This window comes from Argopecten irradians, chromosome 12, assembly GCF_041381155.1.
Source record: "Argopecten irradians isolate NY chromosome 12, Ai_NY, whole genome shotgun sequence".
NCBI lineage: Eukaryota > Metazoa > Mollusca > Bivalvia > Pectinida > Pectinidae > Argopecten > Argopecten irradians.
In genome coordinates, this window is record NC_091145.1 from 9,685,582 (window position 1) to 9,709,896 (window position 24,315).

At 34.7% G+C, this 24,315-nt stretch overlaps 1 protein-coding gene across 16 annotated transcripts in view; it reads left to right on the forward strand.

Moving 5' to 3' along the window:
• The window catches only part of LOC138304901 (muscle calcium channel subunit alpha-1-like), a 160,074-nt gene that overhangs the window by 57,307 nt on the left and 78,452 nt on the right, over positions 1-24,315 (forward strand). For all 16 annotated transcript variants that reach the window (XM_069245285.1, XM_069245273.1, XM_069245272.1 and 13 more), the window contains exons 2-3: positions 12,194-12,572; positions 16,740-16,845. In XM_069245285.1, coding sequence (XP_069101386.1) covers positions 12,448-12,572; positions 16,740-16,845 — 231 coding nt within the window. In that variant the 5' untranslated portion in view covers positions 12,194-12,447. The remainder of the gene's footprint in view (positions 1-12,193; positions 12,573-16,739; positions 16,846-24,315) is intronic.

Genomic DNA, 24,315 nt, shown 5'->3' on the forward strand with positions numbered 1-24,315 from the left:
AGCGCCCTGGAAGTTTTGTCTATATCTATAGGATGGACAAAACATTTTATCTAAGTGTATGATGGACAAAGCATTTTATCTATGTGTATTATAGATATAGATAAATCTGTTTGACCATAAGGATTAAATAGTGGCACATGTTTCTCCTGCTCCCTGTGCTGTCTGTGTACATTATATATCTATACGTCAGCTGTTACCGATTGTCCTAGCCAGCAGTATAAAAGTCACTTCACTGTCGACACTATTGATTATTGATAGAATAGTAATTTACTGATGTAAACATCGATAACGAACATCCATATTGATTGTAGTGTGTGGCTTGAGTTAGTGCTATCCTCAATCCTATTGGCCGAGACCACTAGATCCAATAAAAACAGTCTGATGTGTTAAGTTGTTCTCGGAGATATCTTGACCCATGTATAATATATCATTAATACGCTGTATAATATGTCAAAAGTATATGGGATCAAATAAGAAAAAAATATACCTGTTACTGTATTTTTTCTATCAATGCATGATTTTATGATTTTTTTTTTCAATATATATATATATTGACACTTAAAATTTTATTTAATATTGAATGCCTTAAGTAAAACTGAATTCTCGGCTCATTTTGATATTTTTTTCCCCCAACAAACTAATTGCAAAGATGTCACTTAAATTTTACAAATGATAAGCTCTCAATCATAACTTAATTGCATTAATGTAAGAATGCAAGGGTCATTAATGAAGAAAAAAACTATAAATAAAATATTAGTAAATGTAACCTGAACCTATATATTCATCCATGTAACAGGAAAAAGTACCAAAAACAGCCCAGCTGGACCACTGCACGGCTCAAATTTGCAACCCTTTCATCACAAAGCAGACACTCTCCTGCTCAATTGAAGGGAAATTCATAATAGAGGAAGCTTAATATAAAGCTTAGTACCAATTACATGTACCATATTGTCACATGCACCTTTTACCATTCCAAGAGTGTATGAAATCCTTGGCTTCGACTCAAATGAGGTACCAGGCCACTGCGCATGCACTTCCACATTCATACACGTGGTTGCATATATTTGTAATAAAATTCATCTGAAAATTATCGACAAAATTTTTATTATATATATATATTGCTCTGCATATATCAAACTTACTCTCGTGGAAACTAAGACAAGTTTCTTGACTCAGTTGAAGGTCGATATCCAATATTTTGCTCCTAAACCAAGGGATTATCTATTGGTTATCAGCTCTTTGTCAGTCAAACTGCAGCTACATTTGCCAGGAATTGATGAACCAAAACTCTTGTTCAGATTTAGAGTGAACGTTCTGTATTTTGATCTGCGAAAAATAATTTAATTTGTTCAATATAGAAATATGCATTGGTCTGTAAGCTATCACATTTCTATCTTAAGATGATCTTGACATTCATATGATTTATTATAAGTCAATACAGAAGCGGTATGATAATTCCAGATAGAAATGCCAGGGAATGAGTTTGATTATTGACTATAAATTGATGGAATTCACAGTCTAGCAAATTCACAATCTGGAAGGTTTAGGCTGATATTGATGCAAGTGTCCGGATTATCAGGGGTCCTTTGTACCTATATATATCCAACTGCATTTATGGAAGACTTTTTCAGTAAAATGTTAGATCTGGGCAATAACGTATTTGCATTGGATGAGTGGGCAGACCCAAGGCCCTCTGGCATCGACGCATTAATTAGTGATTCTGATGACAAATACAGATGTTTACTTAACAACTTACAAAAAAGATTTAGGACATACAGAAATAAGTAGTCCATACATTAAATATATTATTATTGACTTGATAATACACAAACAAATCACTTAATTAAAAAGAAAATAATTGGTAATTTATTTCAAGTAATCTTGGACAGCTTCTATTTAGATTAACAATTGATTTTATTTGTTTCAGCAGTAATTTAAATAACTTCTAAAAATAATGGGGAATTGTTTGAAATGAACGAAGCCAAATCCTAATGCACAACTTTTGAAATGTTAGGTACAGTCAAATGTATATCTTCATAGAGGGGATGCACAGTACATTTAGAGGATAATTGTAAGTTTTCCCTTCTTGATTTATAACAAACCTATAGAAAATTAAAAGAATTATAAATATATATAGATGAATCTGGTGTAAGATGTAAGCTAGATGAACGGCATATTTATACGAAAATTTTGTATCTTGACTGTCGTTGCTAATCTAGAAACAATCATTTGTTACTTCCGTTCTTAAAATAGAATTCTCACAGACTAGTGAAAGGATATATCTGCAATTATTGGAGTCTCTGCCACATGACTGATCTAACCTTTAGACAATGTATAGGCAACTGTGGTCATTTCATTGAAGACGTCTAGTTGGTTCATTCTCATAATGATATAGTCGACCATTTGTTAAATCAGATATACTGCTGGTTTGAGGCAAGTTAACCCATTTACCCTTGAAAACTCATTTAAAATCTTCCAAAACTGAATCTGGAATAGTTCATTATGAAATTTCAGGAGGGGGAAGTTACAGTTTTAAAAGAGATTTTGGTCTAGCTTATCTTCCCACGGATAAGGGTGATATGGGGTAATCTTTTCACTGGGGTGTCTGTTGCATGGAATCATTAAACAGTAGGATCTGTACAAGGAGTCTGAACTTACACTGAAAAAGAGGACTTTTTCACCAAGAGGAAAAAAATAGGGGTGGAAAAGATTTAAATCTTGTGGAAAGGTGGAGGTTACAAGTATGTGCTTTAAAATGTGAAAGAACCGCAGAATATAAAAACTACAATCAAAATTGCCTCAGCGACCTTCTGAATTCAACGACCTTCTGTCTTAAATGACCTAACTTATTCATCCCAAGGATGTAATTACATGAAGTAATAAAATACATTTTGTAATTAAAAATTGAAAATACCTGACATATATACACTGTATATCATTGATGCCAATTATTTATAAAGCCTAAAGGTCTGGCGAGTGTCTCAAAATATTACAGGAACCTGCTGTAGAAAACTCTTGGAGGTAGAGGACTCTTACTTCAAAACACATGGAGATTGACTATGTGTTGTGGGGCTTGAATACTAAGGTTTTCTTGTATGGAATTAGATCTGGGATGATACAGATGACAGAATATAGAATATGACACCAATGTTAGTTTATAAGATAGCTAAAGAACTACATGTATTGTAGACTCATGGCCACCAGTCTCAATAATATAGAGTATCAAAAACCTCAGGAAAATATGACTTATTCAAAGTTTCAAACTAGGGGGAGATAATCGAGACTGAGAAAATCTTATCAATAACAGGTTCTGGTGGCCAGTCCACATGTATTGTTAGGCATATGTACATAGATTATTTCTGCCATGCCTAATTTATTCTGGTTGTAAATTAATAATCTGACCTTTTGTACTGTATATTATTGAACAATGCAGATACATGTGTATTTGATCCTGTAGTCTTTGTCCTTTGAAAGGCATGGATCTTTCACCTTTGACAGATGCATATAAATCCATCTGAATCGTGAAAGCATCTAAAAGATCATTGTAATGAAGCACAAAACATAGTCTTTGTTGATGTGTATTCCTGAAACTTTTCCATAGATTATTTTTGTTCAACATTAGGTTTACAAATTTTAAGATTCCATATATCACAAGCTATTAGCACTAAAAAAAATTCTTAAAAGATTGAGGGTCACTTTCACAATGATTAATTTAAGCCTAGCTTTCACATAAGATTTATTCAAAATTAGCCACAAATCAATTGGCAAAAGACAATTTGCAAAAGATATAAGGTAAGTAAATAAACTAGGTACCTTGGTATATTATGGCATTCCTAATTTATTTGAAATGCTGGTAATTAAGCCACAAATCAATTTGCAAAATAAATAAGGTAGATAAATTACCTTGGTATAAAAATTATAGTATTGCAATTTTCAGTGTTTGCATTTTATGACAATTAAAGTTCAGTGTACCTGAGGTTTGTATTTAAGTTGAAATGGATCCTGCCTCTTTTGGTGTTACTAGGCAATTTTATACCTAACCTATGGTGTGAGAATAGCTATATACGACCAAGTGACCTAAAAATTCAGTGAACCAGCATTGTGTGTAAAATCATGATTTTTTTTTGTATACCTATAAAGGAAGTCTGCCAGCGTATAATGTAATCCTTGATTATCTACTGGGTGTTTTTCCCCAATTTATTAACTTGAATTTCAATCCACAACTAAAGTGTCTAAATCCACAGCTCAAAACATCCCATTTGCTTCTGTCCATCAAAAGATGTTGATGCAGTAGGTATATATTTTGATATGCCAGTTAACATTGTTTAGGCAATATGTGCAATGAGAGCAGCAGGGCTTCTACAATCCCTTTGCATGCTGAGGTAGAGACAGAATACTGTATTTATTGTAATAAAGGCCCTACCGATTACCTGTGCCTAAGATTTGCTTCAGAGAGCCATGAGAGCTTATTAAGATGTAAAAAGTTGTGGATGTATATATATGATTGTTTTTTAGATTCAGTATTATAAAACATAGAAATAAAACATATATTCAGAAAGTGAGAGAGAATTCTTCTAGAGGAAAGGGTGTTTATTTTGTACTGACAAAGAGAGGGATTACAAAGTAATTACATTATAATATATATAAACTGTTGAATTTGCTGTATCACTTGTACATTCTGATAACGAGTGTGAATGTATGTGTGTGAAAATGGGGTAAGTAGGACGTTATTGCTGGGATTATAAACTGTCCCTACGACACCATCACCAAAGATTATTATAGATAAGGATTTCCATATACAGAACAGTATAGTCTAGGTATGGTAGAGATGTTTATTATTGCTGAGGGTGGAATGAAATATTATGGTCTGTGCAATATAATGCTTGCATATTTTAGAGTTTTATACAAAGAATTATTGAATATTATTTTTTTGAAAGGTAGAATGTAATTTGAATAGTAGACTGCCCACCAGAATCTAGTTACTGGTTTATATAAGTTGTTGATAAGACTTTCTCAGAAGAGGTCTTTACTTGATTATCTCCCCCTAGTGTGAAACTTTGAATCAGACATGTAGTAGAGATAAAAATAATCAAGCCAAATTTTAGAGAATTTTTCAATATTCTAGAGACTGGCAGCCAGTCTACCTGAATTGGGATATTTTGGCTGATGTTAATCAAAATTATTTTGTCTTATTTTAGTGTATTTAATTTGATGCTTCTTCATGATCTGTATATCTACACATACCGTATTCGTCAAAATTTCTTATAAATTTTCCTCTAACCATATCGATGAGTTTAGAATTTGGGTGTTCAATTCTAACGCTTTCACTGCAAGTGCCACAGCAAAAATAAAGCCACATCCAAAATATCCCAATCTAATGCAGTATCTGTGAGCCTGTTGACAATGGTTCTGATTATAGCCCTGTCCACTGGTGGTATATACTTGCAGCCTACACTGTAGCTATTGGTATGTTCTTAGAAGCATTCAGGGCTGTTTCCATGGAAACATCACTATCTGTATAGGTGAAGCAGAGCAATAACACCTAGCTCAGGGATAACCAGTGCTGGTGTTTTTCATCTTTAAGCTGAATAGTTTTACAGCCAGAACATTTCTTTTATAAATTACTGTGGGTTTGTGTATGATTAAACTATGCTTTAAACTTTAATGATTCATTTCAAGATCTCCAGATATAACGACAAAACAAGGTTCAATGCGTTCATTCTACCTGTATAAAGGGTATTTTCCTGTTAATCGAATGCCCTGAGATTACAACTATAAGTGTTTGAATCTTCAGACAATGAAAGGAAATTAAGAAAATGACATACAACCAGTTTTTGTCACACATAGTAAACAAAAACCAAATCTTTGATAGTTGATTTTATTTTGGTTTCTCTTTTCTACTGTTTTTATACTGTTCATGAAGATTGGTGGTTTTCCTCAGGAGTGATATATATCCAGTTTTCCTCACCATTACAACATGTTTGATATTGGAGGCAAAGATAATCAAGCCAAACCTAAGAATCACTCATTATTGAAAATCAGTCCTTTTAACATAAACCAATAATCAGTTAAAATTTGTGCTAATTGTTTATATATATATTGTCATAGAAAGCCTTTTGAATATTCCTTCTTTCTTGCATAGTTATTGCAGTATTCCAAACACTGCACTGACAATGATTACGTAAGGACTAAGAACAGATGAGTTATTGCAGTATTCCAAACACTGCACTGACAATGATTACGTAAGGACTAAGAACATGAGTTATAGCAGTATTCCAAACACTGCACTGACGATGATTACGTAAGGACTAAGAACAGATGAGTTATAGCAGTATTCCAAACACTGCACTGACAATGATTACGTAAGGACTAAGAACATGAGTTATAGCAGTATTCCAAACACTGCACTGACAATGATTACGTAAGGACTAAGAACATGTGTTATAGCAGTATTCCAAACACTGCACTGACAATGATGATTACTAAGGACTAAGAACATGAGTTATAGCAGTATTCCAAACACTGCACTGACGATGATTACGTAAGGACTAAGAACAGATGAGTTATAGCAGTATTCCAAACACTGCACTGACAATGATTATGTAAGGACTAAGAACATGTGTTATAACAGTATTTTAAACACTGCACTGACAATGATTACGTAAGGACTAAGAACAGATGAGTTATTGCAGTATTCCAAACACTGCACTGACAATGATTACGTAAGGACTAAGAACATGAGTTATGCAGTATTCCAAACACTGCACTGACAATGATTACGTAAGGACTAAGAACATGAGTTATAGCAGTATTCCAAACACTGCACTGACAATGATTACGTAAGGACTAAGAACAGATGAGTTATTGCAGTATTCCAAACACTGCACTGACAATGATTACGTAAGGACTAAGAACATGAGTTATAGCAGTATTCCAAACACTGCACTGACGATGATTACGTAAGGACTAAGAACATGAGTTATAGCAGTATTCCAAACACTGCACTGACAATGATTACGTAAGGACTAAGAACATGAGTTATAGCAGTATTCCAAACACTGCACTGACGATGATTACGTAAGGACTAAGAACATGAGTTATAGCAGTATTCCAAACACTGCACCGACAATGATTACGTCTAATTAAGGAATAAGAACTGATGAAGTATGAGTCTTATTTCGAATAGGTCATGAGAAAAACATTGAAAAGAAATGTATGTATCTGAATATTTGCAAAAATCTGTAATACCAATCTACTTCAAAAGAAATTTTCAAAATCACCAATAAAATCAGCAACAGTACCACCACATTTAGTGTAGGTAAACATCATAGTAACAAGGTTTGAACAAGACACAAAGCATTGTCAAAGCAGTACTTCATAACTTGAGTGATAAAATTGAGGTTTTCCTTATAAAACCAATTTTTATGATGTAAGACTTACCATAAAGGAAGGTGAAAATTAATGGGCCAAAAACATGGTCGAAAGCGACATAAACAAACGCATACTAAAGTGATAACACATTACTGAAATGAAAAAAAAGGGTTGTTTTGCAATATATTGTGAAATGGCATTGTTGATGTCATCATTTACAATTAAAATTCAGTCCATCTGAATATTATTAATTTGAAATATCTAATTAAGTAAATCTTGACTAATTATCCCTATGTATGTTATAAACAATATTGGCCTAAGAGAGCTGGGCTCCAGCAGAGAGCTTGTTTGATGAAGCAACCAACAGAGAGGTTGAGAAATGCTAGACATGTTATGCTGGATTGCTTTGTAGCATTTAATAGCTTCTCAATAGTAATTACCTATCATAAATTGTACTGTTGAAGTAAGGGGTCTAGACTGCTTTGTTGTCTGTGCCTTCAGCTGTAAAGGGACATTGTTGGTGCTGGATTAGGGTTGTATAACTTGGCAGAAAAAATAGATGGCTCAACAGGGACACATCATCCACTTTATGTACTGTTAGTAAGGATAGCAAGTATTTTATGTCAGTATATATGGACCTTTGAATGATTGACCAAATGCCAGCAAACTACAGCATACATAGTGATTTTTTTTCGGCATAGACCACACACCTGTTGAGGATGTCTGGTTGTGATTTTTTGTGTAATTTTTCAAACCTGTTATAATCTTTTTTTTTCTGTTGAAAATTATTGAACGGCGCATTTTACAGATTCCATTATGCTTATTCAAGAAGTGCAATCATCATTGAGTACAAACAACCGCAGCTTCACGTTTTTTGCGTAAATTGGGTGTGGGAGTGGGATATCGCTCATCTTCTGAAAAAATCTATGAGTGAGTACGTCATCTACATAAATACATAACGCACCTTCCACAGTTTATAAAGCAGCAGACTGGGAGTGGGATGAATGTGTAAGGTGCAGAGGGATGATCTGTACAGGAGGAATCGGAGAAGTAGTGATGATCAGAACGTGTGTACTTGGAAACGTTATCTCATAACTTGCCAATGTCATTAATGTTGTGGACTTGGTTACAAATTGACCTGTTCACCCCCAATGAACTGCAATTAAAAGCTCCCGATCAACAGAATGTCTACACCACTGTTGTAATGTGGGGATGAGCTGGTACAGTACTATTGAGGGTGGGAGTAGGTTTGGCAGAGGTCTCATTGAGAGTGGGTGCCAAAGTTATAGAGCCAAGTGTGATACAATCAGCACTAGATTCTTATTACAACACAATGGGCATCTTGTCTGTACTTGGCTAAATTCTGCAACAGCATGTTATGTTTTAATTCATTGAAATCAGGTCCTTTTGTATTTGGGAAAAGGCCTTTAAACCCGTCTTGGATGAAAAATGGATCAATTGAGCAGAGAATTTAGAGGAGTAAAATAATTTCTTGGTAATTGACTGAAATATAAAGAAAAACAATTTCCATTGGTAATAGGGCCCACCATTGGTCCAGTGACATAAGCCTCTAGAATAAGCCCAGGAAATATATATATTTTTTTCTAAAACAAGGAATATTCATATACAACTGTAGTGAATATATATATTTCAGATACCTATTAGTTGATTTTATAATCTGCTTTAAAACACAAAACATCTTACAGAAATTTCAGTGTAATAGATTTTGCAATACCATTGTATATATACCGTAAAGCGTGTGTTTAACAAACTGCTTATAACAAATTTAACGTAATTTTGTTTGTCTCCAGAGGTTTGTTACAACCATGTGTAAATTACAGTCAAAGAATCTATTAGTTATAGGTCTTCATTGAAAAGCTAACGAATACCAGAAACTTCCATCCATCCATCCATCAGCACTATTCTGGTTGAATGATCGTCACATATTGAAACACAGGCATTTGATCTCACAAAAACAAATCAAATATGTAAATTTATTCAGATTTAAGCAGGTGTGCTATCATTATTCTAGCTAAGACCAATTAACTGCCAGAGTGATCCCTAATTAGACAATTGATGTTAGCAGGTTCATTAGTCGGATTCGGAATACACATTTGTATTTGATTAACAGTACAGAGATCGAGTTCAAAGGTTAAAGTTTTTGTATTGTGTATATAGACAAGGATTTCCCTTTGACCTTTATTAGCTGGGTCACCTCATCAAGTCAAAAAGTCAGACAGAACTGCACTAGGAATATAAAAGTGCTAGAAACGTGACTTTGATTATGCTGCAATATCATAAATTTCATGATTGTAGTTTATCTTTGGTAATATCCCTACCCCCAATTATAGAATGGGTAAAACATTTCAGTATTACATGTACATGCATGTGCAATGGTCTCTTTACTTATTGGATTTCTTTTGCATATTGATTTAATTATTGGCTTACTCTATGTAATATTTTGTACCGGTAGTTAAAATTTGGTCCCATATATTTTTTTACAATTATTCAAGCACCCTGCAGAGTGCTTATAGGGTCAAACACCATAGGTTATTGTTGGAAATGATTTCACCTATATATGCCAATATCCAATATAGGTTTTTCGTTTACATATGTCATGGTCATGATCAAGACATGGAGCTTCCATATTATATATACATATCCTCACAACTGCCAGAGTAACTTATGATTATTGCGTTGCTGGTAGCATGATGGTATTGCCTCATATTGGGTGAAGATTCAATTTGGTTAGGAGTGATTTGGGAATTCTGCATTTCATCAGGGTTTTTTTTATTCCGAGTGACTTTGTATATATATGCTATATGTGTTTTACTGGTTTTCGCAGATTATTAAAAAAAGTTGAAAGTCTACTATACAATAATTTTGAACTGTGCAGCCAATACTACAGAATCTTCTAGATCAGGATCAACCGATTATCAGTGACCAGGTAGCTCAATTGGTAGGACATTCGGCTAGTGTTCAGAGGCCTCAGGTTTGAGTCCAGTTCTGACTACTGCAATTTGCTCCTCTCTCGTTAAATTCTAAATAAAAAGCTAGCTGATTGGCTAAGGTGCCTAACATTCTGCCACTTGTATCTTCATCCTGCAGCTCACAACGAAAATTTGCTAGATACCTGCCATATGTTAGATTTTAGTGGAAAATCTTCTTTAATTTTGCACATTCATAAACTGGCATATTCTCAAAGTTATTGCTATTGAAATGACACAAAACACCAATAAACTAAGCATAAGTCAGTGGTTGTGTTTGGGTTTAGTTTTTGCTCATGAATATATTATGTTTAGTGAAACTTAATTCCATAGATTTTATGGATGTCACTTTCCTTTGATGTTGATTCACCAATAAAAGCAAACATTGTTCTTTAATATATGTTTTAGGTCATTTAAAGGACATTAGCTTGGAGTTGGTTCATAAAATCTGAGTAAAGATTTTTTATCTGAAAACATTTGGAACTGTATATATTATTTTAATGTGAAAATTAAAATTTTGCATTAAAAAAGGCAAAATTTTGTTTTGAATTAATACAAACGCCACATTGTGGTTTTAACAAAATTCAGGATTTTTTGTCTTGTTATTTAAAGATAATGCTTTAATGGAATGGAATAGATGAAAGGACGAATTCTTACATTTCTGTCTTATTTTTGGAAGTTTTATTAATGTGGTACATTGTTGAAACAGTTTGTCCTCTTTATACATAATTCATGCTTATGATTTTTATCATCTGTAAAGTTTGTACTAGGCATTCTCCCAGACCAGATGGGGATGAATCTGGTTTGTAATGTGATACAAACGATACCTTTTATGTCAATTTTAATGGAGAAATACTAGGCCAGTGTTTATGACCACATGATCACTGTAGTTTTGTTTATGGGGTATATTTCTATCTAGATAGACTGGCAATGATCTGGTACAGGACTCTATTAGTATCATCTTTCACATGATAATATACAATTATCATGTGATCTAGCTATCTCTTTGTGAACAACATAATAGACATTGTCTCTGTTTGTCAAAGGATCTGATGTCATATTTTAGACCTTCAGTTAAATCCGCACTTTTTGTCATTGATTGATAAGGAGAATAATTACATTGGAACAGGTTCTAGTTTTGTTCTCTGATTCCAATAAAAATATGTGAACCCTGTCATAACTTACTATTTTTTGATGATATCGGAACGAAAATTGCAGTTTATCTGGATCATCTGAAGTTAATGTGAAATGCAATACTATAGGGCGACTGTTACCTGTACATTAAGGTCAAAGGTTAGTTTAGAGGTCAAAGTCACTCATCCCAGCATAGCACAGGCACATTATCAGTTTTCTAGGCATAGCAATTAAACTTGTACTTGAACAGCCATCATGTTATATGTGCAATACAAGTTGATATGACAATTTACCTTGATTCAAATGTCAGAAGTCAGAAATGTCTTTCACATATTTAGAGAAGATTGTAAGATGATGGCTTTATGGCTGGAGCTTTTCTCTGTTTACACCAGCATTCCTTTACGACTAGCTTTTAATACAGGGGTTTTGAGATCCCAACACAACGTGGATAAAGTATAATTTACCGTCGATAAGTACCATCTTCTGGTGATTATGACATCACGAAACTCGCGACGAATGATAATGGGACTAATTGATGGTAAATTGTACTTTACCCATGCCGTGTTGGGATCTCGAAACCCCTGTATTGAATTAAAAACAAAAATCAGAGATAAAGAATGTCTTAGATAACATTAAGGATACTTTGAAAACATAAAATCATATAATGGAATTTCAATTAAGCACATCTGTTTATGTTGCAGGAGGGAATTATGAGAGGGACCACAGTAACCCAGCTCTGCCAAGTCTGCCACAGAATCAGCCGCAGGAATTGCACGCTGGGGGCCAAGGTTTGGGACAGGGGCCAGGGTCGGGCCCGCTACAGCCAGCCTCGCCCACCACACCTAAGAGTCAGGGGAGTGGAGTCACTCAAATCACTCCTTTACCAGGGGAGAAGAAGCCACTTAGCCCTGCTTGGAACGTGGCACTCGGTGCTGCCACAACAGCCGCTGCCACAATGACACGCAAACGCGCCAACGCACGCAAACAGCAGAACCAAAATGTCAGACCACAGCGTGCTTTGTTCTGTTTGAACTTACAAAATCCTATACGAAAGCTCTGTATTAGAGTTGTGGAATGGAGATATCCTTTTTCTGAAATCATCATGCATAATATATGGGATTATTTCTATGGGAGAATCGCCAGTGTTTTCTGCGATAAGAACGGAGTTATTACCATGTTTCAACACTTTGGAATAATCAATCAGAGTTGATCTGATTTTAACATCGATGCCCAAGAGGTTTTGGGTGCAAAGTTTTATCAACTTGTTTGTGTATGATGTTCATTTCATTTAAGTAGCGTAAAAAATCAAATGACTTAATAAATTCCTAGCATTTTCCAAAATAATCTATACAAAAAACACTGCAATGCAAATCCAAGAAAATGTAGCTATGGGGAAAAAGTGACCATGGCCAAAGATGTATGACCTTCCCATATACCGTTTTTCGATTCTGCTTGAACCAAAAGAGCCCAATTTAATACTAGCTAGTATATAGACTTATTACATCGGCACCCCAAAGTGATTAATTCTCCCGAATCCCTGTTCAGTTACAATCAGCCTCCCAGTTAGAAGGTGTCTAGCCATTACACTGAATGTGTTAGATCTGTGGTCGACAAATCTTATCAATGCTTTCTTAACAAGAAAAAAGGCCTACAAATTGATACATATGACCAATCATGGCTTCTTGTCACCATGGTAATAACTACACGGTTGGCATGGTGATGTAGGGACAGTGGTTGAAGAACCATCCATAATAAGGGAAATAGTATCGGAAGTTTGTAGATATAGGTTGTTTCTAAGATCTATATCCTTACTGGGACAAATGATGTTCGGGATGACAATGGGGGGTCAAGGTCATACAAAGTAAACACATTCTCAACTATTGACTATTTATGTAAATAAACATTTGTAGATGGCATTTGAGGCCTGTATACCTGTAATTAATTCTATAAATTATGTAAATTGATTCCAATGAATATCACAGTTAGGGGATCTGACTTACACTTATATCAGTTTAAATTTTTATGTTCAAGTTGTATCCATCTCCAAACACTTAACATTGTCCTAGGTCAATCTCGGCTTCTTATTTTGTTGGCTACTTTGAACCAATTTAATTTTGTGTTTTCAGACCAAACATTTTTTCGTGGCGATTTCATTTCACGCTTAACAGTTTAAGAACTATAGATATATTGTTCTTTTATTTGAAATGCCTTCATGGCACTGAGACTCACCAAGAACAATGATATATATGTAGATATACATTATCCCATACATGTATCTCATTGACATGTACTCTTCTTTCTCAAAGTGACCATATATTGTTGTCAATAGGATGTTATTCCATACTAACCAGGCTTTTAGCTAAAGGGTACAAGAAGAAATGAATATATTCACTTTATGTTGTGTTTCCAAGAAATGTTGATTAATAGCACTTGTTCTTACAGTTAGGGATATTGGAAGGTGTATATTTGGGTTGTGTAGTGTTGTTACTATCATCAGCCGTGATAGATTTTTTGAAGATGCAAACAATGCATATATATATGATCTGGGAGACTGCAGAATTCTGGTGTTGTCTCTACTGCAGATTATTCTAGTGCAATCTCATTTAAGCATATGTCAAACTTTGTCAAGCAATGGAACTGGTCACATGTATGTATTTAGTTTTGTATTATGGTTCATTAAGTCATATCATACTGCATTTTGTGAAACAGTAGAATTGGTAACTAGTTCATTAATCCATTCACAGGTACATTAAATCACATTGTATATACCGAAAATGAACTAATTACAAGTTGTTCCATTCCAGGCGTTAAGCAGGAAGTGTCGTAAACAGTACTGGTTCATAGAATGCATGGTGCGATGGGGCAGGTCAGGGATTTAGATTGATAAAAAATATCATCCCTACAGGTTACACTAACGATTAGATCAGCAGCCGTTATGTCCAATTAAGGAAATTTTATATAGGTCGCATTACAGTTAATGAAACAGATCACTCGATTGGCCACAGTTAATATAACGGATCACTGGATTGGCCAGAGGCTTTCCCTATCCAACAGGGAGATTTGTCATACTGAACATAGACTCTCACTTATTCTAATGACCGTCGTGACATTATATAAATGTGAGCAAAACTGGGCAGTGTTTGTTGGCAATCCATTGACCGGTTATCACCAGTCACTGTGTGGGCATGTGACGATGATAATATCAACAAGCAATGCCGAGTCTCGCCTTGATCAATAATTATAATCAGGTCTACAGAAAAACAACCCAAACATATACATATTTTTTTTCATTCACAAAATTGGTCTTGATTAGTGTACTGACATTAACTCTAGAAGTAGCTAGAGGTAAAATTGTGCTGTATTGCACAGCAAAACTGTTCTATTTACATGAATATCCGAATATTTTTTTTTCGTTTTTCATTAAAACTTGCACAATACACCTAATGCTGCTGTATGTATTTACCAGACATGTATGCATGCTGCCCTGATCCAGAAGATACATTAGAAATATCATCTATTCAAAGCTGACCTTGTCTGGGCTGTAAATTCATATTTCTGTAACTTAAAGTTTATTACCAAACATGGCAGTGTGGACAGGTATCAGAGTAGAGTATCACCTTAATAAATTATAAAGCTGATGATATAACATTCTCATGTTTCCAGTTCTAAAAACTTGGTTCTGTTGAATGATTATAACTCCCATGTTATTTATGTGGATGTAAACTGGCCTGTGTCTGTAAAATGGAATTAAAAATGCAGAAAGAAGCTTTGCATGGAGGGTAAAAAGTCCAAGTTAAAAATGAAATCGAAGAATTTGTAATATTAAGCCCTTAAGCATATGTACACTTGTTTAGGAACACACCAAGCTTTAATTGTTATTGTTATATTCCCACATGCCATGTGAATGTTTTTGCTATTATGCCGGATCCTGTACAATATATCCATGTGGCAGTTTCCATTTTTAACCAAAAAAGAAACTTCTGTCTTGAGCAAAACAAGCAAACATATCTTTGGCCTGTTGAATCAGTCAATATTAGTTTTGTAGTATTGTATATGATGAATTTATAACAAACATATAAATGACTGCAGATTTTCGGAGGATTTTTGACAATTCGCTTTTAAAGATCTTGTCAATAGTTTGTTGATAAAACAATGATTTCCATTGTCTGTGCTCTTTAAAAGAGACTTTATGCCAAAACAGAATATTTATTAACCAGTTATCATTTGAGAAATATGTCAGAATAAAACTTGTCTTTCCTGTAGGGTGAAGCAATATAGCCTAAATGCACATGCCACATGATTTTAAATTCAAATCTGATAATAGTTAGGAGTCATCTTCTGTGTTTATCATGTGTAAGTGTGTCAGCATCCATATATCAGCTACTTGTCTTTCAACAGGAGGCAGATTTACACTAGAATGGAGATTTATCTGATTGTAGCGTATTAATTTTTAAACCTTAGATTAAGAATGTTAAAAAAGGACTTCCACTTAGCTATACAGCTTCCATCTGGAAGGAAAAGCAACCATGATTTCTACATCCAAAACTAAGCCCAAAATCTTTGTTTTCATTTGATATTGGCAGTGTGGTAAGCATTCTATCTACACTCATGAAAACAATCATTTGCTTGGATCAATAGATGCACAATTCTATTTCTGCAATATTTACAGCTCAAGGAGCTATGTAAAATTCTTGGAACCAGAAGTTCGATTAGAGATTGCCCTAGGTACTGTTAAATTAACACAGCTTTAAATACAATTCCACACCAGAAACGTCCTCTCTAATTTTACTGTGATTCTGTTCTACAACAATTTTAGACTTTCTTGTTTTCACCTAACATCTCTAATTATGTTTTGTTTCCTTTTTGGTGTTTTTCATTTCCTTACTTTAATTAGCCCTCATCTTCTTTCATTTGAATCTGATTCCTCATGGAATTCATTCCAGAAACGAAAAAAACTTTGATACATTGAGACATCAGTTACATCCATTTTCAACTTATACACTATTATAATACTACATGTAGTACTAGTAATATTGAGTTTGCAGGTAGATTCAAGACTTGATGTAATATCTGTTAATTTATCTCACCAGATCCCTATGTACAAACAAATTTTTAGATTTAAATTGGTAATCATTTAGAATTGATGGGGTAATATATATCTTGCATGGCTATCAGTTTGACATTACATGCTTATAATAGATTTTGTTATGAATGTTACATGTATTTTTTTCCTTGACCAATGTGCACGCCTTTTGAATACCTGATTCTGCTGACGATCTTTGCCAATTGTGTGGCGTTAGCCATTTACACTCCGTACCCAAATTCAGATTCCAATGAAGTCAATTTGGCATTGGTAAGTACAAATTTTATACTTATACATTTCATTCTCAGGAGAAAAGTCAATTTGCTGTTTAAGTATAACTTGTTAAAAGCAGCCATTGTCCCATTCCGATCCATGTGTTTATTCAGAGTTCTTGTACAACATTTTCGTTCTTAATTAATAGCCAAACTTGCTATAAAGAACACCTTTATATAAAGGACATGCGCACCCATCCATAAAGCACTCGTTAATCTAATTTGATGTTAATAACTATATGATTGACCTTTGTTAAAAGGATGCCTCTCTATAAAGGACATTATTGCTGTGTTCCTTGGGTGTCCTTTATAAGTAAGTTTGACTGTATTAAAACCTGTATAATCTAGAAACATGGCTATGATGGCCAGATATGCTGATGCTGGTTTAGACAAGTTACACAGTACCAATCTAATATTTACACTGATCCATACTTAGAACCAAATTAAAATTTTGTATGGGTAAGTACCAATGTTATATTTACAACTATACCTATGCCATTTCAGAAGCAGATTGTGCTCTGAAAATTTAACATAATGCTTGTCTGTCTGAGGCAATGATTTCCTCAGTTTCAATATTGTATAAACAAGAGCTGAAAGAGAAAATTGCATTTAGAATTTAAATATTTTTGAATTTTGAATTTAGCTGAAAATACAGAATTTCTGCTAGATTATGCAGTAGTTTTTGAAAGCTTCATCTATTTCTTACTCTAATGGACCTCTTTAAAAAGATACTTCAGGAACCCTTGGCACAGTTATTATAGCAAATAAGGTACCATATTCGACCCAATAAGCGCAAAGGGCGTTTAAAAATTGAATAGAAATGAAAATGTGCTAATGAGACAAAATTATTGCAAATTTATACAGTTTTGTGTAGTTTTAGTCTTTATTTATGCCAGGGCAATTAAAATTGAGGCCTCAAAAAGGTGAGGGGTGCTTATAGGGACATGGGCGCTTATTTGGTCGAATACAGTATCCATATATTAAATGTCTGGTGATTACATCACCGCTACAGGCTTTCCTTGCTGACTGCACATGTATTCCGTCTGCAGCATTTCTAGCTATTTTGTAGCCTTAATAGGCTATTTAAATGATTATCAATCGATTGATCACAGATCAATGATGTTTATATAGAGGTAAAAGTACTGTGACAGATGGTCATTGTTCATTCTGTCTGGGGCATATCTATAGACTCATGCATAGATTACATTCATGTATGTTTAGATTGTTGGAATCATAAAAATATCTCTGACTCAAAATTCATTTATTCTGGTGAAAATGCTGTGTTGGTAAATTATATAGGTATATATCTATATAAATATAATTAGTACATCAAGTATTATAAATTATATAGGTATATATCTATATAAATATAATTAGTACATCAAGTATTATATATTATATAGGTATATATCTATATAAATATGATTAGTACATCAAGTATTATAAATTACATAGGTATATATCTATATAAATATAATTAGTACATCAGGTATTATGAGCTTGATTGGCCATTATTTGGTCATTGCTCAAGCATATCAGCAAAGATTATCCAGTAATCATCTTGGAAAGTTTTGCTAATAGTCTTAAGTTCTCTCACTATGAAGGACACACTTCTATTTCTTAGTTTTTGGAGGTTTGCAGTTCACAAATATTTTTGCATTATTTGGAAAAGGTTTTTGAATCTAGGGAAAACATTTTTGTGAAATGGTTTTCATGCCACCAAAGTAATTGTAAAAGCATTCTTGCCCGTTGTCAGTATAATGTGACCGGGTGGGGTGTATTGCTTGGTGTCTTCGGCGGCATTCTTAAGTGATATAGCAGTATAAAAAGGGCAACAGTTCCACTATACAAGAGGACACAACATGAATATACCGCAGTCTCCCAAAACACTCACCTCGAACAACATACATGCAACACACAGCATACATGGGACTCCGTCCTTACATGACCATAGCTGTTAATTGGACGTTAATTAATCAAACAAACAAACAAAATTACAGAGTTCAGTTTACTACAGTCTTTGACTACAGAAGGTTATTTAAGGGCCAGTTGAAGCATGAAAGCCCAGTAAAATGTCTGCTTTAACCAACTACAATGAACATTAATTGTCGTTCTGAACGGCTTGTCAAGATATCTGGCCTTGTAAAAGTGAGCATCATATCTTTTACCAGATAGAAACCTTCTACAAGCTGAAGCCAATTGTTGCAGTCATATGTTTTTATGGTCATATGAAATTTTGTGGCTATACAAACTGAAGATTTTAGCTTCATTGCGCCGTGTCGTCAACGGCTACTTGTCGAGGTCAGAAAGCAATCACATCCACCCACACAATTTGATTCTTGTAAAAAGTTTATATTTACCATAAATGTTACTGATATATTTATTGAGATAACTAAGTAAGATATTATATGTCAATCATGATTGGATATTATGTCTACACAGATGTTAACCTAAAAAGGTGCAACAGAAACAACATGGCAATTTAAATAAATGATGAATCATAAAGTTGGTGTTATTCGAAAATTGAAAGCTGTCTTTATATTTTGAAAAGTTGTTGATAGGTAAGATTTTCTTTATACCTTATTAACAACCAGGGTCATTCAAGGAAGTGCCAGGTTTATGTGTTGGAGGAAAACCTGAGTACCCGGAGAAAAATCACAGGCCTATGAGGTGGAGGGCTTGTGGTAATATGTCAGGACATTCTAACCACTCGGCCACCATGTCCCCTTGAAGAGTTGTTGATTCTCGCCTATCTGATCTATAGGGTGTTCATGTCAACCATGAATCAGCAACATCTCATGTCACGAATGACACTTTTAGATAACCATGCTTGATTTGTAGAATGTAAAGAACAAAATCTATAATTGGAAATGACTTGTAGACCAAGTTATGCTGGTCCATTGACCGGGAGCAAGAGGACTTTTGGTTTATCCTCTCACGTAAATTGCTTACAGTACACATTCCAATAAAACTGTAAGTAATTATACACAGTAACTGGATCAATCCTGGACAGTCCGATGAGCTGAATCACCGCAATAGACAGGTGGTGCCACCTGGTGTTCTCATACTTCCTGCAAGTTTCCGTGTGCTATTTGATTTTTCTCTTTCTATATATATCCACCATACAGATGGTTAGATTGGATCAAGCTTTGCTCAAGCACAAAATAGAAATGGCAATACTATTGCTTCTCAGTGTGGAATGTGTTTTTCATTTGGTTTTTCAATTGGTTGATCTGTAGAAAATTGGTCTACTTGGTTCGTCTCATTTTCAGCTGTGAATGATAAGTTACTTTATAAATGTGATATGATGTCTGTATGTCATTCTTAGCTAAGATGCAATTTTGGATTTTTTTTACTTTAATTGATAGATTTTGCTTAGAAATTTGGACATCAAAATAAAATTTTACATTGTACCAAAGCTGTTATCAAGAAATACAAGGAACAACTTTCATTGCTATTGATTCCAAAAACACAGAAAGTGGAAAATATATGATGTATTGAATGTCAATACTGGAATGTATCTGTGACAAAAGCAATTGATAAGGTGCAATATTTACTGTCAAACTTCATGAATTCCCCGAGGTAGAAGCTACTAACACTAAAATATTTCAGTTAAAATATGCCTGAAAGTGCTGTACATTTTTTCTGTCTAATCGCTTAAGATAATATGATAATTAACAAGAACGCTTGGTGTCAATATTGGAGATGAGGAATGGGGTCATAATAAGAAACCTAACTAGTGGACATTGTGATATCGTACTTATGTCCTCCTGTGTCTGACTAATTTAGTTGTGGTGGACGGCTCTAGATGACCAGGTGATGGTGGTGACCACAATCAGTGGTAATGAGATGTCCAGGCCGACTACTGCTGGACACAACAGTGGGGTATTGATCAGACAGCTGCTTGACCACCAGACTATAGCTTCTATTATACCAAAGCTTTCTTTCAGCATCAAATTGCTTTGGGCAAAATGCTACTTTATCCACAGGGATCTTGTTACCAATCCTAGTTTTCTAGCCAGTATGTCACTGGGTATATATGTAAGTAAAACCATACTCTAGTCCCTCCATCTCATGAGGACAAACAATGTATGCCTTTAACAGTTGGTGCACATGACAACATATGCCATACAAAGGATGTAAAACATACCATACGCAAGTTAAACAAGGACATGTACATTTATGCAGCCACTTGACAAATGAAACAGTTAAACATTTTATACATATGTTACAAATTTTCACGTAATTTTGAAAAAGATTATAAATGCAAATTTAAATGTTTCGGAAGAAAAAAAAGTTGTAAAAAACATAATTACAAAATGTAACTATATATATTGAAGAATCTCTGATCGTGAATTAATGCATTCCAGAATGTGTTAATTGATGTTAATGAATATGGAAATTTATAGTATACACAAAAATGAAGTCATTTACAGTAACATATTGGACTGTGGTAACTGTTGTCAGGGTAACAAGTACCTATAGAGTTGGCTGGGTGACATCTATCCACATGGAGATAGAGATGTATTTCACAATAGCATGGTTAATAGCATTTTGAATCTCCCGTCATGCGTGTATTCTATTATTGCCTTGTCTTTAACATAGAAACTTTATACTGTTGGCATTCCTTATTGGCATTATTTGTCACAAGTGTATGGCCTTGGGCTCCTCCACCATTTTATATAGGGAGATTAAATTCAGTTCTCCTTTATAGTACCCTAAATGTTTGTTTCTACTTGTAAATAATGATGTTTACATGTGTGATGGTATCAAGTAAATTGTTGATGGTGGAGATAGGCCATGTCCCCTATAGCCAATTTGGGTGATGTCTGAGTTACCTGTATAAGACCAGTCACTCTACCGTCTGGCTAGACACCACATAAAATTTATTTACACACTCTGTCGTTCCGAATATTTATAGATGTATCTTTCTCAACACCTCTGGTTATGTTAATGGTAATGAGTTTTAAGCAAAAGACAGTGTTACCTGTCCTATTACTTTTTACCTGTCCTATATTAATTAACTAAACAAACGAAACTCCTTTAATAGAATTCCTGAGGCCAGACGTAAACATTAAGATCTTGTTGGGACGTTATTGATGTTTTTAAGTCCGTCGGTCTTGATTTATCAAAGCTTATATTGTGTAACATCCAAGGGACTTTGTTCATGAATAATAATTGCGGTTTCTTGAAAGGGGAGTAGAATTCTGCTTTTTCAGCACTTTATACATATTGGAAAACCAATTCAATATTCTATTTTATATTTGTCGGTAATTTCATATTGCCATTGTCGATTCTGGAAAATGTCCTAGTTTTCTGAACTTCGGGGAAATGTCAATTTGATGTGTATTCTATTCAGTATGGTAAGAATTTTGATATTGTCATGGTGTCATACAGTTTCTACAGTGGGAGGGTGATAAGTTGAAATTGTCTCCCTTTGATCTTCAACTATAACATTGACGGCATAATTCCTTTGTTTTCTAAGCTGCTCTATTTTCAAAGTGATTTATGAAAAAAAGAGTCCGCTATTTTATATATAACAGTTTCACTGAGAAACCCACAATATTACTTAGTAGTTCTGGAGGAAAGGTCTAGTACCTTATGAAATGGAAGGTGCCTGGTTGCTTTGGCAATCTTCAGAAATAAAATATGGAGCATAAATGGTTGGCCAACATCCTAGTATTGGCTACAGCTGCTTGTGAACTGTACTTATGCATGACACTCTTGGTCCTAATTGGCCTCATTCCACCAGGTTAAGGGGAGGAGAGAGGACAGGGGAGAGGTGGGGGGAGGAGAGAGGACAGGGAGGGAGGATTGATGGTACATTACTGGTATGGAGGTGTGTTCACAACCTGTAGTCACTGTGGATATTGTCTTCTGCATCCCAGCCAAGAAAAATGGCCTACAAAACAATGCAAGCTGGAGTGAACTAGTGTTACTTATTGTATGTAAATGACTAACATATGTGTTAGGAGGCTTCCACCTACACAACAGATCATCTCTAGTATGTATAACCTCTGTGTCCTAGCATCTGGTTCAAGGTAGAGGACCAGCACAGCTAGGTAGATAAAGCTTACACAGGGACCTGTAACTAGGTACTTACACCTTGAGCTGTAACATATACTCACACAGGGACCTGTAACATAGTTAGGCACTTACACAGGGACCTGTAGCATAGCTAGGTACTTACACAGGGACCTGTAACATAGCTAGTACTTACACAGGGATCTGTAACATAGCTAGGCACTTACACAGGGACCTGTAGCATAGCTATTACTTACACAGGGACCTGTAGCATAGCTAGGTACTTACACAGGGACCTGTAGCATAGCTAGTACTTAACAGGGACTGTAGCATAGCTAGTATTTACACAGGGACCTGTAACATAGCTAGGCACTTACACAGGGACCTGTACCATAGCTAGATACTTACACAGGGACCTGTAGCATAGCTAGTACTTACACAGGGACATGTAAGATATACTTACACAAGGACCTGTAAGATATACTTACACAGGGACCTGACAGGGACCTGTAACATAGCTAGGCACTTACACAGACACCTGTAGCATAGCTATTACTTACACAGGGACCTGTTACATAACTACTGCTTACACAGGGACCTGTAACACGGCTAGTACTTACACAGGGGCATGTAACAAAGCTAGTGCTAACATTGGGACCTGATACAAATTTTGTGTACTTATAATTGAACCTGTTATGTAGCTTAGAAAATTACTAATAATATTCATTGCTACTGTTTCTGTGCTGATTGAATTTGTGGATCTTGCCTGATAATATTCACTGTATTTACATGTCACCACTCCATGCTAATGCTGGATTGATGAAATTGGTTTGCTGTCCTTAAAGACGTCCAGTTTGTGGTTTGACACATATACTGTACAGTTATGTTAATGAGTACTGAATTTGACCTATAATGTCACTCTATCGTGACCACATTGTCATGACCCTATGGAAAAGGAAAATATTTCTATACTAATATCTAGGTTAGTGCTGAATAAATTCACAATAATGGATAAAACATTGGATGCTCTTGGCTGAACATATATTGAATTGTAAATGGGAAATTATGCGAACCCCACACCTATATTGTGATACACTTATGATACTTAATGTGGCAGCCACGTAAAAATCTTTACATTTTTGTGGTACTTCATCAATAAATGCAGAGTGAAACCAATTGGAAGTATCAATCATCATTTTGTTAAATCAAATGAAAAACAAGACATGATATTGCTGCCATTTGACATATATGGTTTTGAGGTTTCTCTTTTACAAATTCAGCTGTGTACTTCTACTGTGTTTGGTATGCTTCACAATGTAACTCGACTTTTGCAATGCTGATTTGAGCTGCCGAGTAGGGAATATCAATGACATGCCATCTTATGATTTTGTTATGGTCTGGCTCATTGTTGTAACAGTTGGAACTTATAATTCTATTGAGATTT